At 39.6% G+C, this 19,646-nt stretch overlaps 1 protein-coding gene across 1 annotated transcript in view; it reads right to left on the bottom strand.

The window, feature by feature from the left end:
• The window catches only part of dcc (DCC netrin 1 receptor), an 899,751-nt gene that overhangs the window by 235,636 nt on the left and 644,469 nt on the right, over positions 1–19,646 (bottom strand). The window contains exons 11-12 of the mRNA XM_051928027.1: positions 17,089–17,227; positions 183–232 (exon numbers count right to left, since the gene is read on the bottom strand). Of these exons, the coding sequence (XP_051783987.1) occupies positions 183–232; positions 17,089–17,227 (189 nt within the window). The remainder of the gene's footprint in view (positions 1–182; positions 233–17,088; positions 17,228–19,646) is intronic.

Raw genomic sequence — 19,646 nt, forward strand, 5'->3', positions numbered from 1 at the left:
CTTCACCGCTTCCTTTTCTTTAGTCTATCCTCAACAGCCATGTTTAGTAGGCGGTCTATGGGACTTTGCTAGGGTGAAGTCAGCCTTGACTTTTCCATTAATCTACTGCTATGAGCCACTGTTTGGAGAAAAGTGGTCTACACAGGCGGGCAAATTTCTTTTATCCTTTCTATTTTACTTACTCTTGAGTTGACAACTTCCAAAGAAATGTTCAGAGGAGGGGAGCTGGGCACTGTAAAGGAAAGGAAAAAAAACAACAAAATTAATGACTTTGGAGGCATAGTTGCTGTTCACCAAAATTTCCCCCAAAGTGATCAGCTAGTTTTAATTAACCTTAACGTTTCAACTGGATGCTCTCAGCTACAGCCTTTGTTTGGAATGGAGCCAGGAATGCATCGATTAGACAAAATAAGAGTGTCATACATTTAACCATAATGTGGAGATTTGATGCACGCAATAGATGTTTGAATTATTACTCTAATAGGAAATGACATGTTATGTATATGTATATTAAATTACTGATACTTTGTACATAAGCATTTTTTGCTGAACAAGAATAAAAAGCAATACAGTGTTTTAATACACTAAAGGGAGCCATCTTTTTATTTGGCAGTTAATAGAATGAAATACCTCTGTGATTTTTATCAAGGAAAAGACTCCATTTTTTGAAACTTCAAAGGACATGTTAATTGATTGTTTTACCATATTGCTGACATCTTACTTTTTTATGACTTGCCATCCATCTTTACAATCTCTGACCTTGTTTGCTGTATTATAGGAAAGCAGAATGCCACATTGTGCCTAAGCAGTATTTGGGACAGGGCAGTAACCAACATTTGATGGCATGTTAAAGAGTGCACACACAAACTGAGCCACTAACTAAGCTCACATGCATGTCTTTGGAAACCGAGGTATCTGGGGCTCGAAGTATCTAGCAGTCAAAGCCTGGGTCCAGGATCTCTAAGTTATTTGGATTGACATCATGTTAACATGCTGGCACTTTTACTCTGAATTTTAAATGGAGGTATAAAAACTATGCCAAAGCCGGATGCTGCATTAGAAGCACACTCATAAACAAGCAATCACTCACTCATCAAGCAATAGCCAGGCAGCACCCATTGGTCAGCTCCATTAGTATAATTACCCTGGAAGAATATGTTTAACTATTATATGGTATATACTACAGTTCTTTATGTAGCATTAATATATAGAAAGAGACCATATAAGCAGCGGTGCACATAAGTGGTGCGCAGGTTTGCATGCGCTATCAAAATAAACAATGCGCGCCAGATCTAATGTTTTAACACGCGTTTGTGTACCTAAGATTTTAGGAAAGATATCTGCAACTTTGGACTGCAGTATGAGCCACTGCTTTTATAACTTTCTTCATTCATCAAAATGCCCAAGAAGCAAGCTCCATTAAGCAATTACTTTGGTGTTCCTCCACCTCCAAAGAAACGCCAGACTGAACCTGAACCATAAAAGAAATGTGTGTTCTCGGAAAAATGGCTGCAGGTGGTCAGCTGGCTTCAAACGAATGACGCCCGCACTGAAATGTGGTGCAAACTATGCTGTGAAAATCTTACTGTGGCGGATAAAAACAGCGCCTTTTATAAATAAATAATAAATCATTACATTTATATAGCGCTTTTCTCAGTACTCAAAGCGCTGTCCACACAGGGAGGAACCGGGAAGTGAACCCACAATCTTCCACAGTCTCCTTACTGCAAAGCAGCAGCACTACCACTGCACCACCTGTGAGGACTTTTATACAGGTACTAAAAACTTCAATCATCCAGCTTTTGATAAGCATGCGAATAGTAGAGAGCACCAGAAAGTAGTGCAAGTGGTTGATAACATGCACAGCCAGGACCAGAGGCCCAGTGGTCCGATCGACAGATGGCAAGAAAAGCTGACTGAAGAACAACATCAAGCACTGAGTAATGTTTTTTTGTTGGCCTTTTACAAAGCGAAACATGGACATCCTATGTGTTCATATGAGGAGGATATTCTGCTTCTCAAGAGGCTTGGAGTTAACGTCGGGAACGCTTATCATTCTCAAGAAGGCTGGTGGCGTATCATGCAGTGCATTGCACAGACAATAACTTCAGATTTGAGTGAAAAACTGAAATCAGCTGAATTTTGGGGTGTCCTCTTCGATGGATCAGAAGATATAACAAAAATTTAGCAGGAAATTGTGTACATTGTTTCTGTGTCCAGCAACGGACAATTCATCTCAGATTTCCTTGGAATAATTAACCTGGGGGCCAATCGAACAGCATAGGACATAGTGGACGGACTTGTTCAACTGTTTCATACTTGTGGTTTAGCGGAGTGGAAGATGAAGCTGGTCTCAGTATGCAATGACGGAGCCGCTATCAATGTTGGAATTTACAACGGGGTCGTTCCAAAATTACGCCAGATGGTGGACATCGGGGATTCCCGTGTGCATATTCTGTGCACCGCCCACACCCTGGAGAACTGCACCAAGTTAGCTGATCGCACGGTTACATACTGTGAGTCATTTAATCAATCCATGGTGAAGTTGCTAAGCTTTTACTTACAGAGAGGGGGTGCAAAACAAATTGCACAACTAAAGCAGATCTGTGAGGAGAAAGGCATTGCTTTTGTCAAATTTGTAAAGTTTAACAATATCAGATGGTCTGCATGGAGACAGGAGACTCTGTTGAAAATATGGAGAATGTTACCAGCCATTCAGATTCTGTGATGACAGTAGCCTAAAGCATATCTGCACAAAGCATTTTCATTGTTTTCTAGCCAACATGCTTGATATTGGGAACATTTTACAGTTCACCTCCCTCAGGTTCCAGCAAGAGAATCTGACTATTGGTGAATGCAAAGATGAGCTTATGGTTGCTATTGGACAGCTGACACTACTGATGGACAGTGAGGGTAAGTACAGGAAGGAGACTGTGTCACATGCTGATGCTGACAGGGACAAGACTGACGTGTTGAGAACTCTAATTCACGAGTTTGAAAGCAGATATGAATCCCTCAAATATGTGATCACTTTTTGATTTTTAATCCTACAACTTGGCCTCTTGAAATGAAAGACCTCCACAGTTTTGGCAACACAATACTTAGTAACATCCTTGAGACATATGAGGCCAGCATGTCTGTTGACAGAGTCTCCACTTTAAGAGAGTGGATGTGTTTAAAGCAAGAAGGAAAATGTTTGGCAGCCTCCTCTGTGCATGACCTGGTGAATGTAATGAAGACAAGCAATCCAGGCAGTTGCTCCAACATTCAGAAAGTCCTTCTGTTGTCCCATACACTGCCTTGAGCAGTGCTGCATGTGAGAGGGGATTTTCATATCTGAATATAATAAAAAACAAGTACAGATCCTGCCTGTCAGACTCTCACCTCTCATCTCTAATGCACATCCTGTTGTCTAAGTTCACAACAGAGACCTTTGACCCAAAGCCAGCTATTGAGTTGTGGCTGCAAACAGCTAATCGTAGGCTGAACCAGGGAGAAGGGAGAAGGCCTAGTACATCTGCGTCTTCTACTGTTGATGTGTGACTAGTGATGATGATGATGACATAAGATAACTTTCAGTGCTTTTAAATAGCAGTAACTGTTGTCAGTGTTTAAAAAGCTGTCATTCCATTTGGTTTTCAGTGTTTGAACAGCAGTCATTTCATTAGAAAGCTACATACTACGGGGCTTTAAAGAACAGATATCTTGTTGTACTGGTTTTATTCATTCACAGTTGAAATGAAAGTACATGTGATGTCAGGTTATCCATGTATCCCTCTATTGTGTTCATCCTGTGAGGTGGGTCATGGAAAAAAATTATTTAAAAAAAGTGAAGACCAAGCAACAACCCCAGGTTCTCCCCTGAGAACAAGACCAAATATGTTATGTGCACCCCTGCATATAAGTCATCACCCAAGCCATGTATACAGTCCCCCATGATTCACAGCTGGAGTAAACTGTTTCAGTAAAGGAGGGATGGCCATGGGTGTCCTCTCCCATTTCAGTATTATTTTCAGCATTACTGTCTTTGCATTATTGGATCTGGAATGAAATTACAATGTCAAAACAATTAATTATACTGCATTTTCAACTTTCCAGTTGTTTTGAAAGTGTTTCAAGCTCTGTGCATTGTTTGCTTTTAGTATTTAAATGTACACCAATCCTTTTCTATTTCTACTCATTTTACCTAAAAATTTTCTGTTATCCCTGAAGGCTATGAAAAAAGTCGTAATCCCGGGCCACCTTAAATTCCTTCACACCTCTCCATCAGCGTCTTTTGTTTTGTAAATGTGTCAATCAGCACAAGCAGCAAACAGCCTGCTATGCCATCCCTCCCACAGCTGGAGCTGAATTCAGTCGAAAAATTCTCACAGCTCAAGTGTGTTTATCTGGGTGTGTGGAGCCTGGAGTTGTATAGGGTAAATAATATATCATTATTTGGAATATATACATTTCATGTGTGTTCCGTGTCTACAAAGGTCTGTGTAAATGTAGGATGACAGGAAATGTGAGGCAGGAAATGCTGAACACAAACCTAAAGCAGAAACTTTTTCCATGTTATAGTAATAATGACGTGAAGTGCATAATGTATGAAGACTTTAGTCTAAATATCAAATAAACACGTGCACTTTTATTATAACCAAAGAAAAAAAAACATTCAATTTACATGTTGCTGTCAATGAGTAAAACCCCAAGCTCAAATGTCAATCGACAAAAAGTTGATGTGTAGAGGTAAGAACTGCTGCCTTATAACCCAAAGGTTCCGGGTTCGAGTCCAAGTGCTTCACATTTTGAGTAGTGAGCTACTATTATTATTACTATAATACAATAAAATATTACATTTGATTTGAGTCTGTAACACCCGTTGTAATTTCTGGCAACTTGTAAAAGCGCTTTTTTTTATTATTCAGTTTTATTCTGTCAGTGACATTCGTGTGGTACAACAAACTTGCCTCTCCTTTCTCCAAGTTGATGGCATTTATCTTCATTCTTTTCACAAGAGCAGCAATGACCCCATTTGGTGCTGTGCTTGATGGCTGCTCAGAACTATTTGTTGTACCGGCAATCAAAGATACAATGCCCCGCAACCTCTATCAGACTATCATATGGCATTTACGCTTTACAACAAAGACACCCGTGCAGAACATGTGAAAAATGACAGATTTTCTGTGATTTCGGATATCTGACAATGTTTTGTTGAGAACTGTGTTTTGAGTTACAACCCAGGGCAAAGACTTTCCGAGTCTGTGGTTATAAAGTTTATAGAGCCATTTCTGGACAAAGGCAGAACCGTAACAACAGACAGCTTCTTCACAGTGCTTTTGCTGGGTAATAGACTGCTGCACTGCAACACAACAGATGCTGGGTGATTAGGGATGTAGCCAATCATGGAACTCGGACACACAAACATACACATATGTAGAGGTCAGTTAACAGGTATGTCTTTGAGAAAAGAGCAAAAACAGTTTTCAAAAGTAACGGCAGTACAGTTTAAGCAGCTTCACAAGAGTGAAATAAAGAAAGTAAAAAAGACAACTCCTTTTATTTATATAAATTCCATACAATATGCAACATAATGTGTGTTGTCATGCAGAACTTCCCTAATTCCATCACTGGGGGATTTGGTTTGCCAACAGAGTCCAGAGGGAATGCAACCCCCTGTGTCAAAATCTGCTATTTCTGCATGATGGCGCAGAAAGTTGTGAACATGAGAGGAAATAATGAATAAAAATTCAATGAAAAATATAAACTGTGAAATCATTCTGGTATAGCACTGAGTAAGGCCCACACAATATGCAAGTCAAGTGCAAGTCAGATGGCGAGGGCTGTGCACATCCCTCGAGTGTCAAACCTTTGGGGACAGTGCTGGCAGACATCGAAGCAGATGGGGTGCAAGGCATAGTGTGTGGGAAAAAGAAATGTTATATGTTAACATAAAGTTTAATATTTTTCTGCCTGCACTGTGCATATTCAGCACTACTAAACAAACTGTCATATGTCCTGTATAATGGGTACAGATTGGAGTTTAAAAAGGTGTACATATTTGCAGAGCCATCTGCTTCAGAACATTTTATAGGCCCATACTTCTTGGTAAACACTTTTTCGTTTCTTTGTGTACTTGAAAAAATGAGTCACCTCCTGTATTTTTCTGGCACGCTGCATTCTGTCCAGTACCCTTCCATCCTGTCAATCAAGTCCAGAACTACCAGACCTCATATAAGCAGTGCGTTTGAGAATGTCAAGTCACTTTAATTCCATTAAACTGATGCTGTTATGGCAGTTAAGTAAGTAAATATAAAATTACTGGGAAACAGAAGCTGCACGTACGCAGAACACATTAACCTTGAATGCTACATAACTTTTTACTCCGCTTACTGTGGCCGTACTGCAAATGGCCACTATTTAAATTTGAATTTCAAAATCACTGAAAATTAATAATTATATTTATCTGAGTGGTTTAGTGAGTAAAGACTTAGTTGTAATGATCAATAACTGAAATGTATGCCTCAAGGTGTAACAATTGTGGACAGAAGCTGTGAATATTACACATGTACTGTAGATGACTTATTTGTTGGACCCCCAATGGACACAATGATGCTCTGTGGCCTCAAAGTTGCAAGTTCAAAACTCAGCATGAAGAACGCTTGTGTAGTTTCTTCATTTTTGAGTGTTTTTTTTTTTTTCTTTTTGTTCAAATATATCAGTTTCCTCCTGTAGTACTAGGGTCTTTTACTGTGTTAGCCATTATGAATGTAGTGAGAAGTTAAGCAAAATGACACCTTTTATTGGCTAACTAAAAAGAATACAATATGCACGCTTTCGAGGCAACTCAGGCCCCTTCTTCAGGCAAGATGTAATACAGAAACTGGGGTTCCCTGTGTTTGTATAGACACTAGGACAGATAAACCTTTAAGTGAGACATCTTAAATGTAAAAAATTAATAGACCTCTTCAGGCTAAGATTCATTAAGCAAGAGAGGAGAACAATGTATAGGCAAGATCTTTTGATAAGATAACTGTCCAACAAAGTCTGATGAGTTTTTCAATACAACGTGGGTCTGTGGACAGGTTCTCTGTGTCAGTCCGACAGATGCAAACAATCCTCATATCTAGCCATAAAACCCATGTCTCTATTTAAACCATGTTGTAATGTGTTCAATTTTAGCATGAGTTTAACTTCCCATCCTTTTCTCTCTTGCTGTGTTCTGAAGTTACCCATAAGCACTGTGATTTTAAAGTCCCTCTCACAGTGTCCATGGTTGTTGAAGTGGGCTGCTACAGGAACATCTGTGTTGCCATGCTTGATATTGAACCTGTGTAAATTCATTCCCTGGCAGAGTGTTTGTCCAGATTCTCCACATAGAGTGCAGTGTCAGGACATTTCATACAGAGAATTAAGGAGACCAAATTAGATGATCTGCTGGAAAATTATCTCTTTATGTGATGTTCAAGTCGGCAGTGTGGTATAACTACACGGTCTGTATTATAAATGTGGGCACACGTTTAACATCTTTTCTGTAGGCAGCGAGATGTGCCATTTCCTGTTGGTTCACTTAGGGAGCTTCAGACAATTAGTTGTTGAAGGTTTGGTGGTTGTCTGTATGCCAGGAGGGGAAGTTCTGGAAATACATTTTTCAGTGTTTCATCATTGTGTGGCATTGGCTGAAGTTCTTTTAATTTTTTTTAAAGCTCTTCAAGATGTAGGTTATAGATGACAACAAGGGGGATGTTCTTGATGTCGTTGATTTTATATTCCAGAAGGTTGTCTATGGGCATGGCGGTAGCTCTTCTTCTTTGAGTGTCTGTTTTTTTGGGGTATAACCTTGTCTGATGAAATCTTGTCTGAGCTCCTGCACTTGTTTATCCTGGTCTGTCAGGTCTGAGCAAATACGGTTGTATCATATTGCCTGACTGAAAATAATGGAGTGCCTTTTATGCTTGGGGTGGAAGCTGTCACTTCTCAGGTAGGTCCATCTGTCTGTCAGTTTGTGAAAAACAGGAGTTAAAAGGGTGTTGTCTGAAACTGTAAAACATGTAGGCTTACCAAATTAGGTGGAATGGCAGGTAATCAAGATCAGTGGAATCATTAATGCAGGGCCTGGACAGAATACAGCCTTGGGAAGCCTTATTGTGTGATGAAATTTATTGCATGTAAACATACAGTAGAATATTTCACAAAATGGAAGATCTGAAACTTAGGCTTAGTCCACATGTCCCCAGGTATCTTTTTTGAAGGCATTTTAGCCTTTTGTCCACACACAAACTGCATTTTAGGTTCCTGAAAAGGAATTTTTGAAAAACTCCTTCCAGGGTGATGGTGTTTATAAATTGTCTTTCGTTTCGTTTTTAGTTTATAATGTTAGAGTGTGCACCAGCATCATCTTTGCTTGATATCAGTGTGTGTGCCATTATCTGTTTTGCTTACATGAGGAAATTTTATGCAATGGCAGGCATAGCTAAAGTAGTGCTGGTGTTAACAGGACTTTTTACATGTTTACATTGTGAAGGACAGCCGGGTCCCATGCCCGGCAGGGACGCCCCTGCTGCATCTGTTCCGGGGGAGCCACCATGGGCAGCTCAGTACCTTCCCCGGAACGCTTGGTGGCAGCCTCCCTGGTGGACGATGATTCCCCAACCTGGCGCAAGGCTCCATGGGAGATGGAGTCCTCCACAGCCTGGTTGGGGGCTTGGATGGCAGCCATGGGGAGTTGCATGGACTTTCCAGCCCAGCTGGTTGACTCGTCAGCCCCACCCGGAAGGTCAATTAGGACCAGGTAATCAAGCACCTGGAACGCTTCCGGGTGGGGTATAAAAAAGGCCAGCCACCACCACTCGAGAGAGCCAGAGTCGGGAAGAGGAGGACTAAGCCTGAGGAGGAGGGGTGGTGCTGAGGTGGAGAGAAGTGTGGTTTGTGAGTGTTCTGTATTTAAGTGCTTTTGGGACTGTGTTGGGCCTGTGGAACACGGGGAAGGCGTGCCCCACGGCTGAAGAAGAAATAAAGGACTGTTTATTAAGTACGTGCCTCTGCCTGAGTCTGTGCCTGGTCAGGTGCTATATAGCGCTCATATTACAACATTTAAACATACAATTACTTTATCACTATATTGAGCAACAAAGGCGTCAGAATGCATTACGGAAGTCACTGCTACATCGAACACTCCGACGACACAGACCCCGACAACGCCGCCTGTATTAGACGAGACTCAATAGGACCTTTAGTTGGTGGGACACATTTAAGTATGAAGTGGTTGTTCCTGAAGAATGGTGAGAGGATTTTTGTATGTCAAGAACATTGCCGTTGTCTTTGAGGGAGCTGCTTTGCCTGCACATCGAAGGAAAGACAACTGTAATGAGAATGCCAGTCAGTGCTGTGCAAAAAATTGCCTGAACACTCTTTCATTTAGCAGATGAGGGGAGATTATGCAAGATGGCAAACGCCTTTGGGTTGTCAAGATAGGTGGTTTCTAAAATAGTAAGGCAAGCATGTGAAGCAATTACAGTCCACTTTAGCACTATGTATATATAATTACCTGTTAATAAGTCCAAAGTAGAGGAACTTGTAGCAAGTTTCACCGAGCCTAAGGTATGCCTCAGTGCATTAGAGCTGTGGATGGGACTCGTAGTAATAAAACAGCCTTCCACAAATACCATAAATTATTTGAACAGAAAGGGGAGGTTTTCTCTTAACATACAGTACAATGCCACTTCTATTTAGTGTTCAATTATTGATGTTGTACTGAAATGGCCAGGTAGTGTTCATGACGCCCATATTTTTGCAAATTCAATGTTAAACACACATTTGAAAACTATAATGATCCCCCTGTCAAAAAAAAACAAATTCTAGAACATGAGGAGTCCTTTCCAGTTTTTCTTATTGGGGCCCAATTTTGACTGGCTAACATGGTATTACGGTTAAGGTTATATCTCCTGTTGTTTTGGCATGCTCTTGACAGCAGATTTTTGCATTTTCATGTGGATGGAGATTTTATAAAAAGCAGTGCATGTGTGTATAGGATTTTTTTAAGAACAAAGGAGAATAAATAACTCCTGTTTTAAAAAATACCCGGGCACATGTGGACTAGGCCTTAAAAGTACCCCACATGAAAAGAACATAGGGGTCATAAATTCAGGGAGGAGTGGTGGCTCTGAGGCTAAGGATCTGTGCTGGCATCCAGAAGGTTGCTGGTTCGAATCCCCGTCACTGCCAAAAGAGATCCTTCGCTGCTGGGCCCTTGAGCAAGACCCTTAACCTGTAATTGCTCCAGGGGCGCTGTACAATGGCTGACTCTGAGCTCTGACCCCAAGGGGTATGCGAAAACTAACAAATTCCTAATACAAGAAATTGTATAAGGAGAAATAAAGAACAAAAATAAATAAAGGACTCATCAACACCATCTAGGCAGAGTACAGAAGTCCTTAAGATGGCTAAGACAATGTTAGGTTATATAGCACGATGTATAGTGAATTTCCCCTTGGGATTAATAAAGTATCTATCTATCTATCTATCTATCTATCTATCTATCTATCTATCTATCTATCTATCTATCTATCTATCTATCTATCTATCTATCTAGAGTACAAGTCAAGGTAGGTTATGTGTAAGCTTTATAACGCCCTAGAGTTACAACTGCATGCGGTTTTCGTTTCTGAACTACGAAAAAAAATAGCACTGCTAAAAAAATGTTTCAGCAGTGCTAGAAAAAGTCCAGTGAAAAGTGACTAAGCCGATTTCAAAACCAAGAGATATAAACTATGAGGAAAATTAAAGGAGTTGAACTTTTCTATTTAAGGAAACAGAGATTAAGAGGTAGCATGATTGACATTTTTGAAATTATGGAAGAAATTATTAAAGTGGATCCAGGCTGTTACTTTAACATGAATTCAAGAACATGGGGACACAGCTGGAATCTTGTTAAGAGAAAACTTTACACAAACATTATAAACTTATTTTTTTCACACAGAGAACCATAGACACATGGAATAAGTTCCCAAGTAATGTGGTGGGCATTGGGCCTTCAGGAACCTTCACACAATGAAACCAGTTTTTTTTTGTTGGGCTGAATGGCCTATTCTCGTCAAAGTTTTCTAACAATTCTAATGCTTAGTTTAACTGGCGTCTCTAAACAGACCCCCTGCACTAGTGAGTGGAACGTTTCCTGCAATGTTTTAGCACATCAAGAATTGGTTCCAGCTTTGAGCTAAATGCTTTCAGGCTTGAATTTGGACCCTGTAAGAAAAATATGGATTAAGTAAGTTGCTAAAATGGATGCATGGATAACTCAGCAAGAAAATGAACCAAAGACAATATTATGCTAGAATGCAACAATTTTAATTTGTATTTCTTTGTACTTGTTACTGATTGCATTATAATGGTAGTAATTAGCATTGTGACGAAAAAGGCTTTTTGACATTCCGAGTTAATTACTCCAATGAAAAAAGTCTACACTGGATAAATTAAATAAACAATAAATTGATTAATGAATTTAAAGATGCTTATTGATTCTGAAAATAATAATGTTAGAGAATATAGTGGTATAGAATGTCTGGCTAGCAGAGTCAAAGGCCATCTATATTTTGTTTGCTTGTTTATCCATCCACCCATCCATTTTTCCAACCCGCTGAATCCGAACACAGGGTCACGGGGGTCTGCTGGAGACAATCCCAGCCAACACAGGGCACAAGGCAGGAACCAATCCCGGGCAGGGTGCCAACCCACCGCAGGACTTGCTTGTTTATATAAATGCCTATTTATTATTCTTTCATCCATCTATTTTTTTAACCTACTTTATCCACGTTTAGGGACACAGGAACCAGAGCCTTTCGATATCACATTGGGTATAAGGCACGCACTCTCAGTCACACCAGGCTAATATTGTATGTGGCGATTAAAGGAATAAAAATCATTTAAAAAATCATTAAAATTCATCAGATAACCTAACATTTATGACTTCATAATGAGAGGAAAAAATGAAGACTTGGATCAAAAACTCACCCAGCCTCAGGTAGAAAGCACAAAGTTGACTTAGACAGTGATCAGGTCAGATTTCTGGAGCTGTGAAGTAACAGAACTAATCGTTGCGCTTGTGCTGCCAGCTTTTTATTGGTATTAATAAAACCTGACATTGTCAAATTTTCTTAATCCATTTCTGGATTCCATTTCCATTGGCTGGGCAGGAACTTACATTGGGCAGGAAGCCGATTCTTGTCTGGGCCTACTCACACTTACAGGGCCAGTTAATCAAACATGCTTGCCTTTGGGCTATGTCAGGAAAACCAGAGTATATGAACTAAAACCCACACGAATACGGGCAGAGCAAAAAAACAGAAAAGACCTGGCTCAGGATTTTGTAGCTGCAATATCTACTATGCCTGGGCCACTTCAACTTATTATTATAATATTATAAATTTCAGTATTACAGAATTGTTAACAATAGGTGGATGTCAGTGAATATGATCTTTACTAATATTTAAAATGTGTTTTAATTTTTTTTCTTCATTCTATTCTAAGATGTTTGTTAAAATAATTTTTGGACAACAAGTGTAGCTTTTAAAAACCGACTTGTACAATTTTTATTAAGACTTGAAATTTTCATCTCTGTAGTAGTAGCTTGTCTAACCACAGAAAAAGGATGTGTTACCAGAGGCAGCAGACAGAAATCTAAATTAGCAAAAATGAAACCATTTTGAAAAAATGCAGACTTGCAAGATGAAAAGGTCAGAACTTGAAATGGGAAGCTGGTCATTTTCTGGAATTTCACACAAGTAAAAGTGAGGCTTCTCAGACTGTTTGTGTCTGCACATCTCGTGAAAGAGTCTGTCAAAATGACATTGGCAATTCAGGGAGGCGCTATAGGTGCCTCACCTTGGCAATGACAAGCTTTTCAAAGTAAGCTTCAAGCAGGAAGAGATAGAGAATAACCAGCAATAAGGAGAAGGAGGAAGAACACAGTCACACAGAAATGTAACCTCGAGAGAATGAATGACACACACATATTAGGTGTGTAGGCCAGCATCGTCTGTGACAGCTTTTGAAATATCCAGGTTGTACCCTTGATTCTGCCTCACACACTTAGTTTTATTTGCTTTTGCTTTTTAATGTATTAAGAATGTTTAAGAATTGTGGCGGGCAGTCAGAACCCTTACCTGGACACCCTGAGTGTGGAAGAACCGGTGGGAGAGAGCATTTTCAGGACAGTTTCTACACCGGGCCAACAGAGGGCAGCCCCCTTGGTTTCCAGTAGGGCCACGGGTCAACCCTGTTGAAGCCTGTGGCCACCGCCAGGGGGCGCATTGACATTTCCAGTTCCTTATTTGGCCTGGAAGAAGCTTATTGGGCACCTGGAGTCCTTCCATGCGCCCTATAAAGGGAGCCGGTCCCCAACATTTGGGGGCAAGAGTCGGGAGGAAGAGGACAAAGCCTGAGAAGGAGTGGAGGCAGAAGGACTGGCAGCAAGAAGGGACTGCTGTGGTGCTGGTGATATGTGCACTTAAAACTAAATAAACCGAGTGTTGTGTGTGGCAAATTGGTCTCCTGCCTGTCTGTGTCCGGATTGGCTTCACAGAATCTATACTGAATGAATAAAAGTTTTCTACCTACTCCCCCTGCTTGCATTTAGTATTTGCTCCATTCTTCCACCTTGGGTATAAATGCATAAAGCAGAGACGCACAACAGCAGTGAATCCTGAGTGAAGGCAGACCATAGTCCCAGTCGCAAATAAATTACGTCTGTGAGGTTTGTTTCCTTCCAGACCAGGTTAGTGCAAGCATAAGAGAACAAGCGTTGTAGCGGAGGGCATATTTGTGGGTCCAAGCAAGAAATATTCTGGGCGTGGGAATAAAAGTATCTAATATTTTCAGATTGAATCACCCCATAACCCTTCCACGACAAGACATTGTAGCATGCACTACCTTCTAAAACAGCACAGACTCAATACTGTCCCTTGTTAACAACATCACTAATTAAAATCATCTGTTGTTTGCCACTCTAATGGAAAGTTCAGGAAACTTTTTGTACACATTTCATATCCGGGCAGGTAAGCAGAGAGCAGTAATGTGAAGTCCCACTCTGCTTCAAAGGTCCGTGCTTACTTGGCTCTTTTGACTTTCTCTTCCGGACAGGCCAGACTGAACAGACTGACTTGAAGTGAACATACCCATCGGTGGAATTCCAGACTTGCTTTATCTAATTTCAGGGGCATTTTTTTTTTTTGCATATGTCTGCTTATTTTAACCTTAAAAAGGAATACATGTATAAGTTCATGAATGGATTTTACAAAACAATTTTTGGATGTCCCTCTAACATTATGTAAAAAGAAGAAATAATAACCATGCAAACGTCTGAGAATGTGCAAAACGATGCCGTAGGAGTGTTGGCAGAGAAGAAAAAAAAAGGAAAAGCTAGTATATTAGCAGAGAAAAATGAAAGGAAAAGTCAATGCACACAATTTCATTACAGCACATAAGGGGCCCTAATTAACCAGGGAAATGAAAAACCTGGATCTCAGAGCCTGTTTGAGACATTCAGCAAACCGAATTTAATAGAAGTTGACAGCCAATAAATTCCTGTGGCCGCTTACCCTCACCAAAGATAATGGAAAGAGACAATGGACAGAATAAAATGGGCTTCCTGATGAATTGGGATGCCATTCTCAAACTGACATTGAGCGCTGACTGCTATGTGAAAGAGCAAAAATGTGCCAAAGGTACATGGTAAGGGATGCACATGGAAAAAAATCAGATTGCCATCTAAGCTGGACTTCCAATATGTCATTTAAGTAAAAAATAGGGATTTATGTAGCAATGAGGCTTAATGCTGGCATGGAAATATTGGATTAAGCGGTTTTGAGAATGCTATGCTATATTATTAAAACAATGACAGACTCTCATATTGCTATTTGAGGGCTCTTAATAATATATCGGGTGTATTATCCATTTGTTTAGGAACTCATCTATTTTCCGCTCTCCATTACAAGGCTGTGGAGAGCACAAGCCTTTCTCTGCCACACTGATACAAGCCAAGTAACAACCCTGGACAGAACACCAGTATGAAAGTCACATACACAGTAACAAGGGTTATGTTGCTATGAATTCCCGTTCACTGCTTATGTGTCATTTCTAAACATCTGAGCAAATATTATCACAGTTCGCTTTGAGTTTGAGTGAGGAAGGAGCTGTGAGCAGGAGTTAAAAACATTGAACAAAGGATGAAAGATTCCCGATGTTCTGAGTCAAATGGAAAGTGGCAGAGAAAACAAAAGCAAAAAATTTGAAAGGACCAGAAAATGCATTACAGAAATGAAAAGGAAAAGTAAAATTCCAGAGGATCAAAAAAGATTCTGAAAGTTACAAGTCAAAAACATTAACCCAGACTTTGTGTTGAAATAACGTGCATTTAATATATTGTCCTGAATAAATCATTTAGTTCTTTCTTCTAATGCTAGAAATGCTTTTTTTTTTGTTAAAGAATTCAGAATCTTGGACACCAAGAGGAGCGTGCTGTCACATTATATACTTCTTGGAAGATATGTCACAATGCCCAAGTCTCTTATATAACAACTGGGAGCTCTTCCTACTAAAATCACACCAATCTGAATAGTAGCCAAAATGGTGGAGCCTACAAAAAACAAAATGATGTTTGAAAAAAAAAACAACTATCATTTTTCCATACCTTGATAATGAAAAAGTTATTATAAAACAAGTACAAAAATGAAATCTGTACTATTAGAAACTCCAAAATCATAGCAGCAGAAAAGTAAGAACGGTAAGCCCCCTGATGCTGCAGCCGTGGATGACTCTGGGCTTGTGTGCTGTATACCAATGTGGATGGGTTAGGTATTCTGCTCGTATTGCCTTAGCTTAAATTTTCTCTAACCTTCTTCGATTTTGTAAACTTAGTGTTGCCAAAGTTTCTATTCTCTGCTAAAAGACATTTTACTTAATTCAAGAAATGTTTTCACCAGAGCACATCTAATGCCTTAACTTCATGTCTTATTAACTTACTTCATAACTGATAAGAACTCAAGTACCCATCACTGGCAGAGTGTTCCTGCTCCTTCTGTGCAACTCAATTTATCTCTGATTATCCCACCTTGGACCCCAACTCCAGAATCTTCAGTTTAGATTTTGGCTGGTCTCTGTCTGTGTGGGTTATGCCCATTTTCTCTATTAGTTTTCTTTTGGTATTATGTTTTCCACCATTATTCCAAAAACATGTAATTTACAGGACTGAAAAATGGCTCAACGTAAATTGAATACAATCCAAACGACTGTAGGATTCTGTCTTGTGTATCCCAATTCCCTTGTGTCCCAAATAATAAGTCAGATTAGAAAATAAATTAATGAATTTGAATGCAAAGACTATTCCTTAATCAATATCTTCTTGGGCTGTAAGTCTGTTGAAGTATCCTCACATATGCAATAATGTCCAGTATTCAAGGTTTAAATTCTGCAGTTGGATGTTGTCTTTGGTGAGTCAGAATATTCTTCCCGTGTCTATGTGGGATCTCCTCGAGTGTTAGTGTTTACCTTCAACAACCCCAAAAGCAATGTGGGTTAACTGGCGATTCTAAATTGGCCCTATGTGAATGGCCCAGCAATGGACTGGTGTCATGTCTAGGGCTGATTTCTGCCTTGTGCTACCAGGAAACACTCCAGTGGGCTTGTGAATGTCATGTTGTGTTATGTACATTTCTTGAACTTAGCACAGCTAGTCAGTTTGAATTATGTCCCCCTGCTATAGAGTTAAACAGTTCTGAACAGTTCATAAACAGTCCCCCAGACTGATGTTTACTCAATTATGTTGACCTCTGTTGTAAGTCGCTTTGGATAAAAGCGTTTGCTAAGCAAATATATAAATGAACAATGACTGGTCTATGTAAAAAAAAGAAAAAGAATAAGACGACAGGCTCATTTTATTTTTTCAATGGCCCTAAACGTATGTGCACAAAACCTAAATACAGCCTCCTTCAAACACAACCTAGAATGCATTGCACTAGATCACATATGAATTTAGAAATTGTCTGCCTGCAACAGTGTCTTTTACATAATGTGGGGATATTAAAAGGCCGAAAAATAAGAAGGGAAACGTACCATCAGAAAGTGTGGAAACTGTCAAGTCCTCTGTAGCCATGCCAGGTCCATATCGATTATATGCCAGGAGTCGCACTGAATACTCCGTAAACTTCTTCAGTCCCTCCAGTCTGTAAGATAGGTTGTCCACCTCTATATTCTAAAATATAAAACAGAAATCAGAGTTAGACATCAACAGGATCTGGAAGAGGAGTGCAGAGAAGAGCTTCACTGTTGTGTGTAGTACCAGTTCAAGAAACACCAACATTGTACTGTAACTGGCAAGTAATATTCATAGATGCTCTCAGCTGTATTTGATTTAATAAGAATAAACAGTAGTCAGAAAAACATTCTTATCTATTAATCACCTAATTTCATATTTGGGGACTCCCAATAGCATCTGCAAGGATTGGCCGATGAAGCCAAGCTTTTTATGGATTTATTTTATTCTTCTCTTTTCTTTACTGTATTTTTCAGCCTTAAACTGCTTAGACCTCCCTGCCAAGAAATCCTCTCGAGCCCAACTGAATCACAACACTCAAGCTGAGATTTACAAAAAAATACTTTTTTTGATTGACACACAATCACTACTTGGTCCAAAAGCCTTCAGTTGTATATTCATAAACAAAGTAACTTGCTGATCTTGAGAAGGTGCTTTTATTTCTTTGTGATTGGAGTACTGTAACTCATTATACACTGGAGTTACTCAGCAATCTCTTTCTCGTCGACATCTGGTCTCTGGACAGAAGGACAAACAAAACTGTAATTGCCTTTACTTCACTATTAGCATGTAGACTTATCTTGCTCAACTGGAAGAATCCTAACTCGCCTCTTTTAAGTCTGTGGGTAACTAATGTTATATATTAACGTATATACTCGCGGATAAGTTCTCCCGCAGATAAGTCGGGACTTGATTTTACCATATAATTTCTGGTCTTCTACTATAATACGCTACCGTGGTTGTTTGTTTGTCTGTCCAGGATTTTAAATCACCTGTAGCTTGCAAACCGTTTCACTTATTGACTTGAAATTTGGTACACATATACTACGCGATATCTACTATGTCTCGATGCATGCTCAATAATCCAGGTAAGGAAATCCTAGAAATTTGATTCTGTTCATCTGGACAAAGTTTTTGTCCAGATGAACAGAATCAAATTTCTAGGATGTCTACTATCCACTTTCGGGGGTGATGATTTTATTACTCTTTTTATTTTTATTTTATTTTATTGTAGAATCAACTCTCGGCAGCGCGCAGCAGGGCAGCTGTGCGGCGCATGCTTACGCGCGCCGTTCTCATTCCCTACCACCTTCGCTAATCATTCTTGAGGCAGATTGAAGACTTAAGTACCAGATTAAGTGAAAGATTAAGGAAAACGTACTAAGTAATTACAACACAAAAACTAACTTAATGAGTTTTAACGCAAAAAGATAAAAGAGAAGCAGTGGACCGCTAGGGTGGAGAAAAGAAGAGTTGCTCAGGAAGCAGAAAGCACATCAACCTCTGAGCAAACGAATGTTAAACGTACAGAGAAAGAGGATGAATACTACGAGTGCTCAAGTCAAGTGTATTCACTGCACGTTATCGTTACTGGTAGTTTATAATGTCGGTTGTATTAGTCGAATGCAGAAAACTCACGCTATTGGTCCAAGAGATTATGATATGCTAACGCCCACCTGAGAGTTTCATTCAAAGGGCTCATTCCCAAAACAGCAGATAGAGCCAGATGGAAGGACCTACTGTAGATGTCGCCTCAAGCACCAGATGATACAAAAAGAGTGGGAAATGAAATGGTCAAAGCAAAGCTGTAGCGGTCTTTAATAGGTAACATTTAAGTGAATTGTTTTTGTTTGCAGACTGTGTATCTATGTACAATGCTTAAGATATACAAATCTTAACTGATAAAATTCTCCATATCCAATTTATTTTATATTCTGTAGTGTAAGAGTAAGTTTTCAGCATTCAGCCAAGGGGACTATCCGCTAAGATGTGCCAAGTTCTCCAGACACAGGCATAAATAACAATATGCAGTATTTGAAGTAAATTATGTGTCTAAAAACAACTCAATATTATTCTGTTAACACTATGGCAGTTTTACCCTGAGTTTCCACAGATTGGCTAGGCCCAGCATGGTCTTTGGTAACCTGTTCATTTTAATTGAAACCAGAGTACATGGATAAAATCACAACACACAGACACAAGGAGAATGTGCAGACTTCACATACACATCTGCCATAGGCAAGATTTGAACCCAGGATACTAGAATTGTGAGGAAACATATCTGTATCACGTTACACTTCTGCTGCAAATGAAATTGTTGAGTGGAGCTGTATTGTTTGCTGTGAAATGTGCAGTATATAATAAAGAGGGCAGAAGTCACTGCATGTGTTTGGTTAAATGTGTTGTCATCTCTGCAAGTCCACTATGATCACAGGATTGTTTTAAACAACGTTGTACTTGTTGCCAGGCACTTTACATGCTTCACAGATTTGCCACACCTAATCTTTGTTTACAACATGTGCTCTTCTCACTTTAGTCTCAGTGAGATGCTCTCAGAAAATGAAAAGCCTATGACAGC

Source organism: Erpetoichthys calabaricus, chromosome 5 (assembly GCF_900747795.2).
Source record: "Erpetoichthys calabaricus chromosome 5, fErpCal1.3, whole genome shotgun sequence".
In the NCBI taxonomy this organism is placed as follows: domain Eukaryota; kingdom Metazoa; phylum Chordata; class Cladistia; order Polypteriformes; family Polypteridae; genus Erpetoichthys; species Erpetoichthys calabaricus.